This window comes from Haemaphysalis longicornis, unplaced genomic scaffold (assembly GCF_048455015.1).
Source record: "Haemaphysalis longicornis isolate Haplotype H1 unplaced genomic scaffold, Haemaphysalis longicornis Haplotype H1 scaffold_1, whole genome shotgun sequence".
In the NCBI taxonomy this organism is placed as follows: Eukaryota; Metazoa; Arthropoda; class Arachnida; order Ixodida; family Ixodidae; genus Haemaphysalis; species Haemaphysalis longicornis.
Genome location: NW_027526203.1, coordinates 476,259,988 through 476,282,329, shown reverse-complemented (window position 1 = coordinate 476,282,329; position 22,342 = coordinate 476,259,988). Strand labels below are relative to the sequence as shown.

Sequence of the window (22,342 nt, the reverse complement as noted above, 5' to 3'; positions counted from 1 at the left end):
TTTGATGGCAAACGCTTGAATGGCAAGTTGAATGTCTGAGACGACTTGCTTCCACGTCACGTTGACGAAGCGCTTTGTGCAGTCATGGACAATTGAAACGCGAGCACGAAAAGATTGATTGATTAATTGATTGATTGATTGATTGATTGATTGATTGATTGATTGATTGATTGATTGATTGATTGATTGATTGATTGATTGATTGATTGATTGATTGATTGATTGATTGATTGTAGGGTTTAACGCGCCGATGCAACGCAGGCGATGAGGCGCGCCGTAGTGGAGGGCTCCGGAATAATTTTGACCACCTGGGGATCCTTAACGTGCGCCGAAATATCGTACACGCGAGCGTTTTTGCTTTTCGCCTCCATCAGAAAAGCGGCCGCCGCGGCCGGGAAACGCGAAAATATGAATCAGAACACGCAAAAAGTGCGATTTCTTTCCGTGCAAGTGGAATTGTCGCGTAGCTTTATTATAGTAACAAAGTTTAAACAGGTGTCTTTCCAAATATACGTCTTCTGAGCCGTTATTTTATCTTCACTATCCATTTTCTTCGCTTTTCCGTATTCTGGTTCATATTTTCATGTTCGCATTTCATTTTTTTATGACTGTACGCTTTGCTTTGCGATCCCCTCAACACTTCCGAATGGTTTCAATCTGTCTCCTACGCGTTGCACGGCTGCTTTTCCTGCCGCCAAGCAATAGGCGAGTTTACGACGATGGTAAATTTCGCCGCTCGTCTGCACGCTCGCTTAACTCCATCCTTCGGCTCTCTTCATCTGCGATTTGCTGGCGTGAGCGGCCATCTCTCGCTACTGGCGAGTTTAAAGGGGCTGTGCAGACAAAATGCAAGTTTGGTTGATTCGAAAGATTGCCTCGTTAGAATAACACTGACACCACTTTTAACGCAAACTTCACTAAAATAAGCTATATATAGTAGAACCCCGTCGGTACGTTCTCGGGTCATACGATTTCACGGTTACTAAGCTCTCAATTGTCCAATAGTCGTCAATAAAGTACTAAAACAATCCGCAGAGTATACTAAACCCCTAGAGATAACATTTATAGACTATTAAATAGCGCGTGATTTAGTGCACACAGCATCAGTGATGGAAGCGTAAAGGCCAGGGGAAATATACAGAAGACCAACATAACCACTTCTAGGCGACATATGTAAGTGGTGTACGGGTAGGATACTCCTTCACAAGCAAAGCGACAAACTCCCAATCCCAAAGTGCGTACGACTGGTCGATACCGTCTTGCCAGAACTGTTCACAGCATGTCTGAAGGGGTAGTCCGGAAGCTTGACTGGAAAAACACAGGTTTACTGATAAACGGGAATACTTGAGCCATTTGAGCTTTGCAGACGATACATATAGTCTTGCTAAGTGAGTCTGAAGAACACCTGCAAAAAATGCTTGAGGAACTGCAATCAGAAAGCATGGCCGTCGAGCTAAATATAAATATGAATAAACCTGAAGTAATGATGATAGAAGCATGGAAAGCCCTCTTCAGCATGTGTAACGAAACGCTAGAACAAGTAGAATAATAAAACTACCTCGAACAGATCTTCAGTGCTGATCCCAACCACCAGAAAGAAATTCGGCGTGCAATAGGTATGGGCTGGAATGCACTCGGCAAGCACTCCCAAATAATGAAAGGGAAACTACCTCTATCCCTCAAAAGAAGAATATACTACCAATGCGTCGTTCGGGGGATGAAATACGGAGCGGAAACTTGGCGCTTTACTACACAAATAGAAAGCAAACGGGAACGAGCCCACTTCTCACATGCCCGCTCGTCACCGGAAAACTGGTCATAGGCCAACTCGTCACACCGGACTTTTGTTACAATTTCATCTTGAGATAGAAACTCTCGGGCAAGGTGCCTTTTCGTCGCATGGATTTTGTTGCACCGCGACGGTGTTAACAAACGCTTTGAAGCGCTGATCGGAAATTCGCATTGAAAGCGGGTCTGAGGCAGGTTTCGACGATGGTAACCTCGTTAAAGCTGCTTAAGAGGGCGTGGGGAGGTCTGTGTGACCTCTGCACGTGTGTACAATGCCTTGAAGCGCTGCTTTTTTTTCTTTTGGGGCAGGGAGGGGGGGGGGTGTGGAGAGGTCAGCGTGACCTGCACTTTTGAGCGCTGCTTCACAGGGGTGTTGAGGTTGGGTACTTAGCTGGTACCGATAATGGTACTTTAGTTACAGCTGCAGTTGGGGAGGGTGGTGGATACTTCTTTGTGACAACGTGACGGTGTTACTTGCACGTGTGTTTGAACCCTTTAAAAGCCACTTAAGCGCCATTCCGGGATTCGGGAGAAAGGGGGGGGGGGGGGGAGTTGGCGAGAAGGCCTCGAACTTGTGTTTTGAACGCGGGGCAGAGCAATTTCGCCATGGAAATTTGGGCCCAGAAAGATTGCCTTTTCGTCGCTTGGATTTCATTTCTCCGCGAAATCGCAAGCAATTAAAGCACTGGCTGGAAAGGGCCGAGAAGAATGGGCTACGGTCAAATCACGTGACCTCTAACAAAGAAGCACCAGGCTGTAAAAGCTGGCGTGCCAGGACGAATATACTCTCCTTCGGTTCTTATGTCTTCTTTAGCGGCCGGGGAAGAACGAAGGTCACGAAAACTCAGCGAGGTGCACCGATGTTTTGTATCAGGGACGTTCCTGTACTTTCCGTAGGCAGAACAGTTCGGACACTTATTGGGCATGCAGGGAGCGGAAACTCTGCAAGGCGAGATAACAACAGACAACTGTTCAGTGGTGGCGGTCAAGGAACTCACGCAGCGGACCCGACCGACATCAACCTTTTGAAGGTGCAACAGGGAATGAACAGGAAAGCTGGTAAGGCGCCATCCGTTCTTCAAATCAATAGGCATGTCTGAATAAAAATTCTGTTCATTTTTTACTTGTTTTGCTGACTCATTTTTTAGTGGCCTAACACGCCTTGCATGTGCCTTTTACACTGCCAGGGAATGAGGGCGAGCCACAGCATCGCATTTGGTTGAGAGAGCTGCATCGGTAAGCGAGCATACGGCTTCCGAGATGCCTGCGCCCAGCACGCGGAAAGGAACCATCCGTATAGCGCCAAAATTCTTATGAATTCTTCCGAAAGAACGCGAGGATATCATTCTTCTGGGGGAGTTCAAGGTATACCTGGTTAACCAAGGGACTTTTTCCAACAGCTGCTGTAAGTAACATCTACCATATTCATGTATTTTTCAGATGGCAGGGAGTGACGATTCCCCATTCCTGGCGTACGACAGTGGCGCGACCGCACCCTGGTCTTCGTCACCGCAAAACATTTTGAACGCCCCTCTGCTGCAAAGTGCTGGTATAGATGGAACTTTCAAAGTGACGCCATTACTTTTATCAGATACACACGTTGCATGGTCTGTATCACGGCGCAGTCATCCCCCTGATTTATGCGCTCCTACCAAACAAGAGGAAACGTATCAGCGGTAAGTTCTACTGAAAAAAAATGGCTCCAATCCACTCTGTGAAGGTGATTGGAAAGCAAAGCTTTAAACGATACCCACAACCATTGCCCATGTGACGTCACTTGAATTCACACACGTGGCCCTACAAAGAGTGAAACCAGAGATTCTGCCAGCCGTTACCTGGAATTCGCGGGGGCAGCTTCCCGAACGCAGCAGCAACGTCGGCCACGGCCGGGCTAGAGCGGCGGACGCTGCTGCTGTAGCCCGGCCGTGCGTCGACAGAAAGAAAACGGAGAGGAGCGTTTTTCGAAGAATGAGACAGCGGAACCTAGCCATCCTGATGTGCTAGCTCGGGGCTACACCACCGCGCGACACAAGCGTAGGCACCGAAACAATTCGGCATGTGAGCTTAGTGATTCCCATTTATGCCGACCAAAACTAGTTCGTTTAGGAAGTTTGAGGATTGCGAGAAAGCTGAGGAAACTTTTATAATAACTATTTATCAGAACCACTTGCTACTTTCGCCTTTTGTAATACCTCCTAAAACACAACCGAATTGGTATTCACCAATTTAGAAAATGGAGTCCCATTCGCAGCAAGCAGTGGCCAAAAGGTATAGCGTTTCTCTAGCGGCCAGATGTCTATATGTGGTCTCGACATTTTTTCCCGCCCTGCAAACCAATCCTTAACGTAGCTTTGCCGTACGACCATTTAATTCTGTCGGGTCCGGATTACACAGGAGGTGCTGTCGAACAAGTTAATCAAGCCGCGCAAGGGAAGCGCGCAATTGACGCGCAGCTGCACCAAAACAAGCCCAAAACAACCGTCGCTAAAGCAGACGACAAAGTCCTGCAGCTGACAAGAGTAGGCACCTCCGCGCGGGGAACGCTGGGTAAATTCGCCGCGCCATCTACAGTGTGCTCCGTGAGTAAAACCGTCTCCGCCCCCCCCCCCCCTCGCCTACGCCGCGTTGAGGGTTCATTGTCCGGCACGCCGCGAAAGAACCGTTGGCTGGTAGAGGTAGAAAGCTTTGCTTCAAAAGAATTTAAGGTGTCTGATTTACGGCGTGCATAGACCTATGACGCTATTATTCTAAATTTATTTTCAGGCTCTTTGTTCAGACTGCTATGGTGACTAACGGGGCATTCGAGGTCGTATACTGCGACTTCGAGTCGGCAGTGATTGCAGCCTGTTCACATCATTTTCTCCAGACATGGATTCAGGGATGCTTTTTCCATCTTTGCCAGTCGGCGTACCGAAAGCTGCTCAAGTTGTGTATGCAAGCAGGCTACGGCAATGATGAAGAATTCGCCGTTCAGGTAATTTTCACCCATGCAATCGTCATGAATGTTAGCGCTCCATTCATAAAGGCGATATATTTTAAATCTAAATTGTTTTGAAATTAAAATAACGCTGTTGCCCTATTTTCAATACGCACATATTGGTCTTGTGGAAATGATCCCCAACTGAGCGCCAGAAACAGCCAAATATAAAACATATCTATACTCTCGGTTAAACCAAAACTTTGAAATAAATTCAAAGTGTTTCGTTTTCCAGACACTCATGCTGCTGGCATTGGCATTCCTGCTGGTTTGTGAGGTTCCCGACGCTTTCGACGACTTTCTAGAAGTCTGGCCAAGCGGCCCCACAGATTTAGCCAAGTACTTCGAAGTACTGTACATTGCGCCGTCAACGACCAACTACATAGGTCGTCGATGGCGCAATGGAATACAAAGTGTCATGTTCCCGCCCTATCTGTGGTCCGTGCATGAGGCCGTACAGCAAGATATTCCGCTCACTAACAACTCTCCCGAGGCCTTGCATCGCGGCTTCCAGTTCTCTTATGTCTGGTTATTATTTGAGTGTGCTCATTAAAGAAATAAATAATTTCAATCGTTACTTTTTCGTTTCAGTCAAACTTCGAGGGCTGTTTCCCAAACCTGTGGGCTTTCTTGAAGTGCGTGCAGGATGAGTAAGGACTGCAGGAACTTAAGATGGTCCAGTTAGACGTCAGACAGCACCCCTCACGCCTTGCACGCAAATACCAAGATGTGCGCGATCACATCGCCGGAATCCTGGCTGATCACGACAGCGGAGCCCCAGTCAACGCACATGCTACCCGATTTTCTCTACTTCACCGTCGCCCAGTTAGACGTCAGACAGCACCCCTCACGCCTTGCACGCAAATACCAAGATGTGCGCGATCACATCGCAGGAATCCTGGCTGATCACGACAGCGGAGCCCCAGTCAACGCACATGCTACCCGATTTTCTCTACTTCACCGTCGCACAGTTGCAATGTGACCGTAGGAGCTCTCTAGAGAAAAATCTATGGGCCCTCTACGCAAGCAAACATTCGAAAGGCGTGCGTATCATCTTACATGTCGGCGGTGGGCGAAGGCTTATCGTAGTCGTCGACCCCGGCTGAAGCAGGGGAGCCTGGCTCGCCGAAGGCGTCGGCGAACGAGGGCAGTGGCTCGGACGGCAGCTCCTCTTCGGACTCCTCCGAACTCAAGTCCTTTAGCTCAGGCTCCTCGTCGTCCTCTACGCCTTCGATGATGCCGCTTGGCGTCCCCTTGTCCGGGCTGCGAGGAGAACAACGACACAATGGATGTAACCGCGCTACCTTTGTCTAGCTTTCATGCCAGTTTGTATGCACAACGTTCAGATTTGTAGGAATGAGTACGGCTAAGAATAACAGCCGTAGCTCTGAGAAGATGCGGCAGTTGTTTTCTGCAATATTATGCGCTATGACTGAATTCGCTGCCACAGAGAACGATATATGCGTTCACAGCTGGTAAAATATCGGTTGCTCAGGGGTGTCTTCGCTACCGACGGCCGTACTTTAGTAACTTCGCTGCGCTTTGCATTTTCTCCCGCTGTTTGGCCGCGCCACCGCGGACGACGCTGACATTCCGGAAGCCAAGAAAGGGCGATGAAGAAATGCACTCGCAAAGCGCTGTACGCTACTCAACATTTCTGAAAAAAGCATCTGACCTTTTTTGGCATTTTTCGGTTTAATCATGAACACGGCCCGCATTAAAGTGTTTTTTTAACTTTTCTATTCTCCAGGCGAATAAAAAAGAGCTACCCGATTTCAACACAGGGAGCTGGTCTGCAATCCCATCGATACTACATGACGGTGGCTATCAGCCGGCCTTTGCTGCTCCTAGTGCCCCGACCCCTCGTTGCCCACAGGCTGATTTGATTTTATACTTTAATGAAAGGGTCGCGTGAAATAGTCAAAGATCGTGGAGCTAGTCCGCGCGCCTCCTTAGCTGGCGGCCGGGGAGGTGATCTGGCAGGAGGCGGCTGGCGGCGACTTCATAGGGTTGCATAAGTTTAATGAGATTAATTTTTGCATTCTTACGAAGAAAAACAAGCTCCAAAAATTGTTCGCGTAGCCCAGCCGTTGTTATGCGGCATCCGCATAACAATTTACGCTAACGACATCACTTTTTGAAACGAGAAGTAGGCCTTCATTATTACTAAATCATCATGCACGGACTCCAGGCAGCTCTGCTCTTTTTTGAAGGTATCATGACAACAGCCGACATGCAGATATCACCCACCAAGTCTACGGTACTGAAAATAGGAGCCAGTGCTTCTGGACATGGTAATGTTCACCTTTTTATCGGCACTCATAAAGTTTGTGAACCGCATGAAGTCTATCTAGATCAAATTACTAAGCCAACAACAAATAAAACACCACCGCGTGGATTCAACAACTTAGAAATAACTGAGATACAGTAATGTCATTTTAAAACAAATAGGCAAGAATTCTGAGGTGCCGGCACGGACCTCATTCGACAGGCGGATCTTGCTGTTGGGCAGGCCCACTCGTCGCAGCCAATTCGTCCTAGGAAAACTGGTCATATGGAAACTTGGCAAAGAGGGCATCTCGTTCTAGGTGACCCCGTACTAGGAAAAGTGGTAGCGCTGACCTTCTATTCCTTGGAAATGTCGCCTCGCAGTTCCAGTTTTGGCGGATGTCGAGGAGAAGCCGGGAGGGAGTTGGTGGCTTCTACCCTGATAATTATTCCCAGGTTGACCTCATCAGTGTTCGTGGGGTCCTCTCCTTTTGTTCGCTTGCAGGTGGTGGTTGAAATGGTTTTTACATTTTACCACAAGTTCCTCTGTCCCTTTCTTATTTCCTATCTTGTCGCGAAAAAAAAATGCTCAGTTTTTTACCGGGTGGGGGGCCACCTTTTTTTGTCCTGTCTTCAGTTTCGCTTCTTTTGTTATTGTAGTTATTTTGACCCAGAGATCATAATTTGTTACTCTACTCTATCTTCTACGGTTCCTTTTTGATGGATATCGTGGAGGGGGAGGGAGAGGGGCACTTAACTGGCTTCAGTCTGACAGTTTCACCCACGTTGACATCTCGTATTTCCTGTGTTGGCCTCTTGTTTGTTTGCATATATTCAGGTTTCTTTTGCTTACTTTTCTTATCCTTCCAAAATGTGTGTGTGTGTGTGGGGGGGGGGGCAGAGGTGGGTCAACTTTTAAGTCCAGCCTTGGCTTTCACTCCCATAGATAGCTCAAAGTAACAAAGCAAATAATGGAACTAAAGTTAACCGGTTGACAATCATCGCTGGTCAAAAGACAAAAACAAAAGATCAAAATATTAAAAACCGAAAATGCAGAACAAAATAGGAAAGGTATACCCAATACAGTGCGGTCACCCAATTACCTAAAAATAAAAATTTGAATTAAAAAACAACGGGCAAACGAAATCTGATATAAAAGACTCACGTGATTAGCTGCACAAAGCAAAATAAAAAACAGTAAGACACTCTGTCTGGTCTGGCGTGTTCGTCGAAAGCCACAAGGAAACATTAAAGCTGGTGAATTGAAGGAGGAGTGCAAGAATGTTTACGCATAAGTAGAGAATTATACGAGTTTTTTTACCCTTTCATTTGAACATAATAGACGAAAAACGTAAATTGTGACGAGTTGGCCAGATGTCCAGTTGCCCGAGGTTACGAGTTTCCCTAGTGCGAGATGCCCTATGACGACTTGCCCTTTGTGACGAGTTAACCTATGACGAGTTGGCTGTGACGAGTTCACCTTTGACGAGTTCTCTTAGACCCCTTGCTGTTCTTACATCCCGAATCACCTACGGCAGCACCCGTTTCAATATGAATCCTACTCAGCTGAAGCATCTCAAAATCTTATAGACCACAAACCACTCCCCATGCAACATACGTTGTCTTAAAGACATCTTGACGCAGCTTTAAGCATCTCGATACGGCTAATTTTACTCGAAGTATAGTAAATGTATACTACGAGCAGTGTCAAGTAGCTTATTTGTAAGCGTTTTCAAGATGTCTGGGTAAAAACAACATACTTGGAACTCCCCACTAAGACAAAGTGATAACGCCTTAAAACGCCTTTCTTGAGATCTTTTTTGTCCCGCACACGATGTTTAGTATACCTTTATTGTAAGCGCCTTATTAAAATGTTCGTTTAAACATGCGTTCTTTGGATCGTGCCATGCAAGCACCAAGCCGTTCACAAGCGCCTTTTAGTGGGGAGGAGGTTAACTTAGGGAACAGATATGTTTTTGTTTTAAAAAAAACCCTAAAGGCCCTCTGGGGAGGGTATTACATAGGGTAAGTGGTGTTGCAGTGGTGTCAGAAAAACTACAAAAACAACAAAATAAACACAAGAACCAAAAATGACAAAAACAATTTACATCGCTAGAGGGAAACAAATAGGAAAAATTCAGTAGAACAATAAGAACAGCTATTAGTACAGTAACTAGAACGAACTACACAGAATATTACCACACGCATTATTACCACACATCATTTGACAGCGAAAGAACTGAGTGAAAGGAGGCAGTGAAATGATACACATTATACATTGATATTTTTGCTCGGAGCATTAGTAAACTTAATGTATTCGGTTCAGTAACAATGTTTGTTTGATGGTAGATTATTCCAGTCTATTATGGTACGAGAAACAAATGATTCGGCAAAAGCGAGGGTACGACATGTGATGCGTTTGATTTTGCATGAATTATCTTGACACGGAAAAATGGCTGTGGGTTCACATATGAATTCGTTACGAAGGGACACATGGTAGTACAGTTTATGAAATAATGTTAAGCGAGATATGTGGCCACGATGCGATAAGGCTTCGAGTTCAGCACGATTTTTTTAATGCGGTTACGTTGGTATACGGTGAGTAATCAGAAAAGATGAAGCGGACAGCACGGTTTTGCAAAGCTTCTAAGTCATTTATTAGATATGCCTGATGAAGGTCCCAAATGGCTGATGCGTTGTCTAGTTCAGGGCGTATTAGTGTGATATATGCCAACTTTCGTAAACGCGCGGGAGCATGTCTGAGCTTACGTTTGAAGAAACCAAGAGAACGGTTAGCAGACGCGAGGATATGGTTAATGTGATTATTCCATGCCAAGTTACTGGTCAGATGCACGCCAAGGTATTTATAGGCATAGGTCGGCGTACTCACTCGTGAGTACACTCATTTGTACTCATTTGTACTCAAACTCACGAGTGAGTACGATGATGAGTGAGTACACACCCAGAAAAAAAAGTGAGTATGATGACGAGTGAGTACAGGGGTAAGTCAACTACTCGTGAGTACAGTACTCATGAGTACACTACTCATGAGTATGAGTACTCATGAGTACAGCATTCATGAGTACGAGTACTCATGAGTTTGAGTACTAATGAGTATGAGTACTCACGAGTACACAGTACTCATGAGTACACAGTACTCGTGAGTACATAGTACTCATGAGTACATAGTACTCATGAGTACACAGTACTCGTGAATACACAGTACTCATGAGTACATAGTACTCATGAGTACACAGTACTCATGAGTACAATACTCATGAATACTGGTTTTGCGAGCGCTTGCACTCTTGATTATGTGCACTCGTGAGTACAGTACTGCAAACAAGTTTTATCACGAGCTCGAGTTTGGACGCGCGTTTACGAGTCGCAAACATTAGCAGTGCCGCTGTGCAGCTTAACTGTCAAGGATGTCAAAATTAGACAACGAAAACTGCACCTCCCCCCTTTCCCGGTCCCTGTTTGGCGCTGTAAGCGTTTCGCGGCTGTCGCTTGCAAAGGGGTCACGGTGAAGAGGGAAAAACGAGGGGGTGAGGACCCGGCGGGAAACGCGGCCGCAGTTGCTCTTCTCCTACGGCACTTGTTGACTGCCGCAGTTATTTTTGTTGACGCGGCCTGTGAACGCATGGCGGCTTCATTGCGCGTGCTCCCTTCCAGTTGTTTTAGGGGAGAGGCGGTTGAGGCTGCTAACAATGGACGCATTAGGCGTACTGAAATCCCTCTTTTTCGGTTTTCAGAAGTTTCCGTAGACGCATGTCGCGCTGTGTAGTCGTTTTGTGAACCGAACCGCTCATTTCAACAGTCGCAGTTAGTTTACTTAACTCGCGTCAAACCGACTACGTGGTTTGTAACGTTTGTCTCACCGAAATTGTCCGCACCCTTTCGCTGTGAGTATTCAAGCGAAAATTAGGCTGATGTACGTGCGCCCATATGGTTTTATTAGGTTCCCGTTTTGAAACATTTTGTTCAGGTTCGCTAGTAATATGGTCTCGTGTAGTGCCATTTACAAGTGAGCATATAGCCCCACCGTACAGGTGCGGTGGTGGAATTTGCCCAAGCAATGCAAATAAAATATCCGAGTACACCTAAGCACGTTTGTGAGTTGTGAATCGGACGTCATAATATCCAGTTGAATGCGTGCGACGCCTTGTTTAGCCTCACATATTTTGTCGCAGAGCTCTGGCATCTTGCCGCTGGAGGAGCGTTTTGCTTTCGAATGGCTTTAGTACTTTCGAGTGGCAACCCCATTCGCCGCTTCTCGTTTATGCCACCGTGTAATGACGACGCTGACGATGATGATGAATTTCGGTGGTTGTTATTCCTCTACCCTTCACTACTGTTTACAGGCGGGCGCACACCCCTCGCTAGCAGCTACTGTCGAGTTAAAGGAGCCATGAAGACAAAATACAAGTTGGGTGTATTAGAGAGACTGCTTAGTCCCGATAACAATGATACCGATATCATCGCAATCTTCGAACAAATAACGGAGATATTGAAGAAAACGTGTGAAGAAGTCGCGACCCCCTAGCCAATTTCCCGCAACTTTTCTATGACGTCACGGAACCTTGTTTGTGCGATTGGCGGCCGCCTAACTGACCTGTCGCGACGACACATGACTGGACGTCTGTAATGGGGCCTCTAGTTCCATTTGGCCTCATCACTTGAATGCTAACGTGCAGTTAACGAACTGAAAATTATGTTTTATTGTTGGCCTGTATGACGTCATTCCTGCTCATAACACGTCACTGTGGCGCAAAATTTGAAAGTTTTTAAATACTTCTTGCTTTTTTTTTTCGTTAAAAAACATCTTTTGGGGCTGTAATGGCGCTGAGTGAGATAGTGAATCCTAGTTCTTTCATATTACACGAAGTTGTATTTTCTCTTCATGGCTCCTTTAAGCTCGCACTGTGGGAGGCCTCGTGAAGAAATCGTTTTGATGTGATGAACGCCAACGCCAGACGCTGGGATTGTCGCTTAAGCTCACGTCTTGGAACATCTCGTAAAACATGTCGATTGCACATAACGACGCCACCGCTTTTTTTGATCGATCGCTGTCAGCTTCATCCGCACTGCTCGAGATAAGAGCTGCAGATTTCCACGGTGCAACCAACCAACCAACACGGCAATACAGTGACGTCAGTGCAAGCTATCACGCCTCCGAAAAACGCGTCTGCAAACTTTGTTCTCGAGTGCACGAAGCACGGCAGCGCAGTTCGACACTGCTGGAACGGCTGCCAAGCACCGGCAGCAACTGGGTGCCCTGCGGCTCTCGACTGCGAGCGATACCCCCTCCACGCCCCCCTCCCCCCCCCCCCCCCGAACACACACACGCACAGTGTTTGGACTGGGCCATTCCTGCTCAGTCACCACTGTTGCGACGTTGCCCTGCTCAGTCCGTCATCGACGCGGCGCAGAGCAGAGCGATGAAGTTGTCGAGCCGACGGCGATTTTAAGCTGCATTTATATACACTATATACAAAGGTAGCAAGAGTGTTACATGGCTCGCACAAAGGCGATAGCACTTCTCAACTCAGTGCCTCCAATGAAATGCCGCTGCACAGCCGCTGCTTCAGGGCTGGTTTTATCCCCCGGGGTTCCGCCGCAGCCGCGTGCAGTTCGAATCTTTCCAATCAGGACTATCACTGGCCGCAATTTGAAAGCGAAGGGATTGCGTCAGCCGAGCCACGACAAGAAAGGGAAGGCGACTCAGCGGCGCTGTCTCCAGGGTCTACTTGCTGCATGTCTTTTTCGGGCCGGTCGTCCCAGGCATGATTTGGTGCGGCCGTCTCGATGGGAAAAGGAGAGTAGACTCGGCGGCGCTGTGTGCCGCCAAGTCGCGGCACGTCTGCCGCGAGCTGTTTGACCGAGGCGCGAATCGGGCCCACCGTCGGCGTGTCGCCAGGTGCAGCAAATTTGTGTCGGGCGCTCTGGTTAACCGCACACACACGCACACAAAAATTAGTGATTAAGGTCAGACCCGTGGGGGTTTTGACCGTGCTGTTAACGGAAATAGACACAACGACGCCTAGCGCCCCTGTCCTGTCCCTTTCTCGCGGCGGGACCTCCCTCTTTGGCTTTTCGCGCGGTAGCCGGTTTTCGTCTTTCTGTTTATCTGTTACATTGCGGGCTGGCGGCGCTTGCGAGGGGTGCGGTTGCGCAATGTTCGCTGAATGCGGAACAGTGGCGGCAGCGTCTCTTTCCCGCTGGTTTTAAAGACGATAGCCTTTCTTTGGCCACTTGAGCGGGACAATGTTGGCCTGTAAGTCGGTCTGTCTGTGTCTGTCATAAAGATAATTTATTATTGCAACTTAATATCACGCCCCGCTGTATACATGGGAGCTACGGGGTCACAGTTAAGTAGCTTTATGTACATAATGTGCCCTCTCTACAACTGGCCAACTGCCCTGCGATTCAGCCGCTCGGCCAAAAGTTAAAAGAATCCTTAATCGAGGGCTTCATATTGGCAAAATATTCCCTCGCTACTAAAGCTGGTACCATGCTTCCTATTTGTCAGCTTTGTTCAACAAAAATAAAACATTAGGAATATTTGAACCCAGACATAAATACGAAAGTGATATGAAAGTGAAAGTCTCAGGCTACAACCCCGCGCGCTTCGAAGACACATGGAGTCTCGGGAGTTCTTATTTACAGACATGAATTATACACGGAACCGTAGCCATACAAGCTTGGCTAACAGCCGTGCGCTTTCTGACGCTACGGGCGTCGACAGTGCATTATTTATATGTACAGTGGAGCACACAACGACTAAACGTTGCCGCGCTTTCGAGCTATTACGGGAACTGTACGTCATGAAACTAAGAAAAAAAAATAAACACCAGAGCACGGAGTCAGAAATGCATCTGAAGGGCGATTTTTTTTTTCCCTCTTCGCTGAGCCGCCTCGTTGGCGCGCCGGCACCGGGAGCGCGAGCGTGAAAGTACAAAGAAAGAGTGTGCAACCGGCGGCACAAGGCGGCGAAAAATCCGCTTTTTTGTTTGTTTGTTTTGCTGACCTCGGTTAACCCACGCCATCGACCAATGAGAGGCATCCCATTGCCTGTTGCCCTCAGCTCCTTTCCTGGCACCGTGATAGCATCCCTGGAGAGAAAGAAAGAAGCGACGCGCCACCCTGACGCCTTTCCCTGCCTCCCGAACACACGACGGACCGAGTCCGCCGTCCAATCGGTCACGTGATGAGACGTCACGGTCCGCCGCGGTCCGATCCAAAGCAGAGCGCATCCACACGGCGGGCCGGCTGAGCGGATCGCGAATGGCCGACCGTATGAACTCACAAGCCAGAAGGGTGAACACAGGCGCCGTTTGGCCGCGACAACATGTTGTAAAGCACGAGCCTGCACGAAACCTTTCATCCCCACAATAACGGCAACGACAGCCGCCGCCGTCGTTCGCATGAAGGCGACACGACGAGCGGCGACGGCGGGGCGATCCGGGCTGCATACGGCTCGTCACCGCTCGCTGGAACCGAACTCTTCCCTAAATTGAGGTCCACATGCGTGAAACAAAGTGATAATCATAGCTAACATCGCACTAGTAAGAGTCAGGACTCGCAAGAAAAAGCGCGAATGAAGTATGCGTCGCGATTGTAAGCCTAGCCCGTCGCTTATCCAACCGCGGGTGATTGACAGGCTCCTTCGAGCGCTTCGAAACAGCCGCGCTGCCCGCGCTATTCTCTATTGGCGCAGCTGGATGCGGCTCCGCCCACGCGACGCGGCCGCTGTTATGATGTCGTGGTCCGCCGTCGAGACTGCGGACCGAAAAGCCTCGGCGAATATTTGGACCGCGAAGGCCGCGGTCCTGCGCGGTCCAACGGCGGCGCGCGAACTGGTGACGTCTTATCACGGGATGCGCGGACCGCGGTCCAAATAATCGTTTTGGTCCGCCGTGTGGATCGGCGAACACGCAAGCCTTAGCCAAGAGGTAAACACATCAGGGAGGGAGTACTTGAGGCGATTGCGCCGTGAAACTTGCAACTTCGCGCTGCGTAGCGCGAGGTATTGCAGTGTCGCCCGTTCCTCTTTCGTTCTGTCCCGGCGCCGGTCCACGCAACCAACGACATCGCACCCGGATTTTTAGATATGGCCCCGACAAGCGAGCAAGACGCACGGCGCCCGAAATGCACCATACGTGCCGAACGACCGCACACCAATTATAGGGGAGTGTCCTAGATAAAACGAGGCGCACAGCGCACGAAACGCACCAGAGGTGACGAACGACATCCAACTTGAACCAGTCGAGCTGACCACGGCGAACGAAATGCACAGCGCATGGAACGCCGCCAAGCCAGCACACACAGAAAAAACTGCTATTCGCGACATCCTCCGCTCACGCTGCTGCTATCCCGACTTGGCCAGCGAATGTTACAACCTCAGAAATCACGTGGCCACAAGCAACAAAAGACCCAGCGCACGCGGTTCAACCCTGCCGGAACGTACGAGCTTTCCGACACCCGCTGCTTCAGCCCGAGTCCAGCGGACGAACGACATCACACTCGTGCAGGTAGGTCCGTCGACGAGCAACGACACGGCCAGCGCATGCGGCATGTCCGAGCCAGAACGAACAAGATCCCCGGCATCCGCGCTCCGACCGAGACTCACACGATAAACACTATTTCGTACAAGAGGACGCAACCGCGAGCAAGCGGACTCGGGACGAACGGAGCCTGCTTTTATGGGAGAGATAGCGATTATAGCATTCTCGAAACAACGGGCAAAAGACGAGGGCTTGAGCGACGACACGGACACAACAAAAAGACGCCCGCATCTTCCCACGGGGGGAACTCGAGTAAATGCGTCGCATCTACTCGAGTCAAGCAAAGCGTCACGTCAAGCGTAAGCCATGCAAAGACGCCCTTGACTGAATTCCGAACGCGCGCTCCGCCGCTTATATACGTTGAGGGGACTGCGTAAGCCGGTCCCAGTCGACGACGTTGGCGTACTTGTAAAGCGGCGTGGACTCTAGGTGTTTGAGCCAACCGCGGATGTTGCTTGGCCGGAGAACGGCACACCGGTTATATGCGCAGCGCGCCCGAAGGAGAGGAAACCGCGGAAGAGAGAGTACTGCACATGCGCCGGCCCAAGCGCGTCTGCCGCGGCTATGACGCAACGTGCCGCGGCTATGACGCAACACAATCCAACACAATCCACTTTAATCCAATCCAATCCAATCCAATCCAAGCTAAGCCAATCCAATCCAAGCCAATCCAATCGAATCCAATCCAATGCCCCTCGCGAGAGAGTGTTCGAATCCAATCCAATGCCCCTCGCGAGAGATGTGTTCGCTTTCGCCTCGACTCGACGCGCATGCGCAGTGAGCGTGCGGACTACGGACGCCAACGCGGGTGACATCGTGAGTTACTGAAATGCTCTGCATTTAAAACGACAACGAATGAACCCGATCCAGACGAAGGCATCGAATGCCCTAACAATGAAGTCATGTTTGCGACGCAAAGGAATGTGGGACCGAACGGACGGCACGAACTACGCCCGCTTCCCCACCACAACGGTTTCACTTCCGAAACAACCACGGCAACTGCATGCGAGCACGGAGCCGCAAAGACTTTGACCGATCAGCCATGCCACCCTACGAAAACGCCACGCTACGGCACACTAAACGAAAAGCCAATCGGCTCCCGCATCATACGCAACGCACACGTCAATTCAAGCAACGTCCTCAACACGCCGAACTATGCCATCCCTACACAGCACAGCTCGCCACCGGACGTCTACGCGCCCACATGCATCAAGCACGCGACGAGTTACGCGAACACAATCGCCGACGGAAGCGGCGCGACTAACGCAACGCCGTAAACACTGTCAAGTTCAGGTTTGACGAAGTGAATCCCACGGCACACACACAATAAAAGAAAGCAGATTTGAAATTCACCGAAGCTCAACGAGACGAACACCCTCTTAACGAAGTTTCTAGTATCCGGAACAACAAAAAACAAACGCCGGCATCGAGCATCTGTGAATAAGCGGACAGTGATCTCGACACGAGCGGACGTTAATCTACAGAAACGCTTCATGAATTGTGCCTGGGGGAAGGCACAATTCTGATTTGGAGCACGATTAGGAGAGTATCAGCGCGCCCGGAAACGAAAACGGACGACAAAAGCTGCCACCCGAAGACACGCAGAAAACAGCAGTTTACGGCCACGGCCGCACCGACAAGCCCCGAGCTCCCCTGAGCCCGATCCTGTGTTTTTCTAATCAATTAAACATTTTATTTTTTTCTATTTAGTCTTTCATTCGAGATACGACCTAGCTAACAGTGCAAATAAGTTGATTATTCGTGAGTAATACAAATTAAGTACTCATGAGTACAGATTGAGTACTCATGAGTGCATAATGAGTAGTACTCATGATTGCAGAATGAGTAGTACTCATGATTGCAGAATGAGTAGTACTCATGAGTACAGAAGATTGAGTACTCATGAGTACAGATTGAGTACTCATGAGTACTGGGTGAGTACTCATGAGTACAGATTGAGTACGAATACTCGTGAGGACAAATGAGTTGGAGTACAAGTGAGTATGATTACAAATGAGTATTTGATGAGTGAGTACGAGTGATTTTGTGAACAGACGAGCTTTTTGAGTCTGAGTTTGATTGAGTACAGCGTGAATGAAAAAAATTGTGATTGAGTTTGAGTGAGTTCTTTCTGTTTTGCCGACCTATGTTTATAGGTGGAAGTTCTCTCTACGAGGCTGCCGTTTAATATGTAAGGTGCTGAATTTTGGGAGGATTGATTAGTAAAAGACATCACTTCTGTTTTAGCAAGATTTATGGCTATTATCCAGGTTGAGCACCATGTGTTTATAGCGTTTAGGTCAGACTGAAGAATGTCGTGGTCATGGTTAGATTGAATTTTGCGGTATAATACGCAGCCATCCTCAAATAGTCTGATGTTAGATTTAACGGAGTCTGGGAGATAATTAATATAAACTAGACAAATCAAGGGCATTTGCACAGTGGCGGTGGTGACAGAAGTATCGACGCCGAAGTAACCGCTGCCTCTCAACTTTGCAGTTTCCAGCGAAGCAGCCCAGCAGTAAAGTGGATCCGGGTGATATCGCCGCCACACAGGGATCATCGATAATTCGTCCGTACGCCCGTCTGCAAAATGACTTCACCAGTGCAAACAGGATAAATCGACTACACCCAGCCGGACCCGACGCATTTGAACAGTGGCGGTGGTGACAGTAGTGTCGACGCCGAAGTAACCACTGCCTCTCAACTTTGCAGGTTGGTGTAATTTAGACTGCCCCATCTGTACCTTTTCTATATATTGTCACCACTGCCACTGTCACTGTTATTGCTTTTTTGAGCTATTTCGTGTACGCGGCGTAATGGCGAATAACGTTCCATGTTTGGTCTGTAACGAGCCACTTCCCGATAAGGGCTCTAACGTGATATGCGTCAAGTGCGACTGCGCCTATCATCTTGGATTATGCTCTGGCCTTTCTAAGAGCAAGAAAAAAATTAGCGCCAATCCACACTGTGAATGTGGTTGGAAAGCAAAGCTGTAAACGACACCCACAACGATTACTCATGCGACGTCACTTAAATTCACTCACGTCACTCTACATATTGTGAAACCAGAGGGAAGTGGAATGCACTTAACCACACCCTCTATTACTGTAAGAGATATTCTTGGTAAGGTTAAATTAATGCACGATGCATGAACGGTGGTTGATTGAGTTGTTTGGTGGAACGCATGAGTAAAAACTCATTTTTTAAGAAATTATAGCTCAAACCCGGTGTTAGACGATCTCACTTCTCAGTCTCTGCCTTCGCGGACGGAGGCGATCAGATCGGCTGCAGAAATGGGGGAGGAGCAAGAGAGGAGGGAGAGCATCAGTAAATACTTAAATTCAGATTTCTGAACGGCACAGAGTGCCGCCCAGGGGAGTGGTTCCTTCTTCACTGTAGCGCATATTCAGTCCGCGCCGACTGTGCTCTGCCCAGCAGCTGAAACTGGGTAGGCAGAGAGGGGCTGGACAGCAGCATCTCACATTGCTCTTGTTCGGTGGTTGACGGAAAGAGAGGAGGCTGCTCAGGGCTAAAGTCGCACACCCCGATTATGTGGCAGAGTGTTCCTACTTCTGAGAAAAATTTACATTCAGTGACGTAGCGATTGGGGTTCATTAAGTGAATGCGCGTCGGGTGTGGGAAGGAGCCGGATTGTACGAGCCGTAGGGTAGTTTGTTTTTCTATGGAGAGGTCAGGGTAAGGTGAAGGTAGGGTCTGTCTCAGAAGGCGATAATGCTGGGTTGTGTCCCTGAACCAGAGAAGCGGGTGACTGTCCTCGTGCAGCTCCATAGGATGGGGTGGAGGAGGTAAAAGTGCAGGCTGGGTGGTCGTATTCGTTGCCTCCTATGGAAGCGTTTGCGGGTGTCCAGATGAGCTGAATGGAACCATTTCGTGAGTGGTTTTAGCACGCGCCGTGCAGGTCGGGATACCAAAACCGACTGGTTATTCTGGTAGACTCGTTGGGAATCGGTGACTACCTTACGAACCCCTGTTAGAGTGAGAGCCAAGGCGATGGCTGCCTTTTCTGCTGCCGTCATTTCTTCGGTCTCTAGTGCGGCACCCGCAAGAAGGTTGGTTCTGGAGGTAGCCTCCATGATGGCGTACTGCTAGCCTGGATGTTGGGAGGCGTATGTGTAGATAACGACATGATGGCCACCGAGGCTGGTGTTGAGCCTTTGAGCCGTGCTTGTCGGCGACCCTCGTCGTGTGAGGGGTTTATATTTCAAAGAAAAGGGAGCATATTTAGTTCTTGTCGCCAAACGTCCAGGAGTATATCAAGCGGATTGGCATTCTGTGCTGCCCAGCTAATCTGGTGAAGGATGCGGCGACCCGCCGCAGTTCTGCTCATTCGGTGCTTCTATACACAAAGATGGCCCTCTAACCGCTTTTCCACCGTCTTGTAGAGCCCCGTGCGAAGCAGCCTTTCGGTAGACGCACTCATGGGAAGACCAGTGGCTTGCTCAACCGCCTTTCTAGTCATTATATAAAGCATCTTAAGTCGTCCTTGCCGTAAAGAAGGCAGGGGGCTGACGTAAGTGATTCGCAAGAGGACAAAGGCTTGAAGTAATCGAAAGGTATCAGATTCCTTGCGGCCTCGCTTCTTGGTGTTAACTTGCCTGATCATGTGTATGATTTTATTGATAGTGTGAGGCCCTGTAATGATCTGTCACTCTTGGTGTTGGTCTGAAGATGTAGGCGCAAAATCTTGATGCTGGGGCTTGGAGTGATGGCCTGGCCATCAAGGGGTATTTCAATGTGTTCCTTGAGGTGTCGTTTGACGTGAGGGCGGACGACCAGAAGCTGATAATTTTTACGTGTTTACTGGAAGCCACAGGTTTTAGCACACTGGCGTACTAGAAGTGAGGTGCCATGGGTTGGTGTGAGCTTCTTTTAATCGCTATCACGTGGCATTCAGCGAGAATGCAGGGGTTGAACCCGTAGATGTGCTTGCTGAGTACACCCCTTTTCTTCCCTATCTTCGCAAGGGCTCGTAGCTAAATCGGTAAGATAACGGGCTTTTGCTTTGTTACCCGGTTAGTTGCAGGTTCGATTCCTGGCGGTGCAGTAGATTCTTTTATTTGTTCTCGGGAGTTTTCTGGTGACACCAACGGTCGCGAAAGAACCCTTGGGGGGTAGATGTAGAAAGCTTTGCTTTAAAACTGGACATGCCATGCGTGCCTTGTTTCAGCAAACCGTACTACCGATGGTGTTCTACAACACCAGAATAATTCCTCTCTGGAAGCAGTTCTGTTAGATTAGAACCTACCACAGATTAGAAGCAAGGTCGATTCTCTAATGGAAATGAAGAACACAGTTGAAAATATGGAAAAATCAGTGCAGTGGTTATCCGACAAGTACGATGACGTGTCAGAAGGAATGAAAAAGCAGGCGACTGAAATAACCACCTTGAAAACTAAAGTCGAACGGATGGCTGCTGACAACGCAAGGAGTGATCTGCTGAAATTACAGCAGCAGGTTAACAGCCTTGAAAAATACAGCAGGAGACAAAACATTAAGATACATGGTCTGCCACTAACTGCCAACGAAGACTTGATGAGCAAAGTAAATGATATCGCCACAGAACTGAAACTGGCTCCGTTAACTGAAGCGGACATTGAAGGCCTCCACGGGCTGCCGTCTAAGCGAAATAATATTCCAGCTGTGATCCTCCGTTTTTCGTCACGCATCACTCGGGACGAATGGATGGAGCAACGGAGTCACTCGAAGGCTACTAATTCTGTTGTATATTTCTTGGAAAATTTGACTGCGCTGAACAAAAAGCTGCTTTGGATGATGAGAGAAAGATGCGCAGAAAAACCAGTACGGTATGCGTGGCAAGTTGAGGTAAATCTGTTTGCCCGCAAGGCAGACGGTCAGCGTGCCATTCGTATGGAGACCGAAGCCGACCTTGATAAGATATGCTAGGCCTCAAACTTGATGTGTCCTGCTGAATTCTTCTTTCCCTTCATGGCAGATGCCCTAACAGAATACTATGACACGGAAACGTTTGATCGCCTTGTTAAATCCTTCTGTGTTAGCAAAAATAACATCTTTTCAGTTTTTCATGTCAATATCCGGAGTTTGAAATCGAAAGTGTCTCAAATCGACCATGTTTTGCAAACACGTGCATGTAGCTTTGACGTGATTGCGTTCACCGAGACATGGTTTAGAGACGAACATGACGCCGTAGGTTTACAGGGGTACAAGACAGAGGGCGTGTACCGAACCAATCAAAAAGGAGGTGGAACGTCAATTTACATCAAAGATAACATAACATGTGAAGTGCTCCTAGAATTTTCTAATGTTTGCAATGACTACGAGACTATTGCTGTTCAGTGTTTCGAAACAATTATTTTGCCAGTTTATCGCCCTCCATCCGGTAATATTCAGGAATTCTTGAACTTTCTTACCACTTGCTTTGAATATGCATTACAATTCAATCTTAAGATTATTCTTGTCGGTAAGCTTAGCATTGACATGTCTGCCTCTACCTTGCAGTTGCAAAATTTTCAAGGCATTATTGAATTGTTTTGCCGTAATTTAATTGTTTCACTAACGAGAATCACATTGGAAAATGCGACGGTTATTGATTTGTGCGTCACCAATTTTGAACCAAGTACTTTTCATGCAGGTATATTGTCGGTCGACTTAGCGACCATTTACCAATTTTTTGTTTCTTTCAAAACGTTAGAAATAAGAAGAAAATTGTGCAGGATAACCCTGTATTCACTCGTAAATT

The 22,342-nt window shown here is 48.3% G+C and overlaps 1 protein-coding gene across 1 annotated transcript in view; it reads right to left on the bottom strand.

The window, feature by feature from the left end:
• LOC144162761 (uncharacterized) overlaps nucleotides 1-22,342 on the bottom strand; it is a 96,741-nt gene that overhangs the window by 50,522 nt on the left and 23,877 nt on the right. Inside the window, exon 4 of the mRNA XM_077693411.1 lies at nucleotides 5,825-6,028. Coding sequence (XP_077549537.1) covers nucleotides 5,825-6,028 — 204 coding nt within the window. The remainder of the gene's footprint in view (nucleotides 1-5,824; nucleotides 6,029-22,342) is intronic.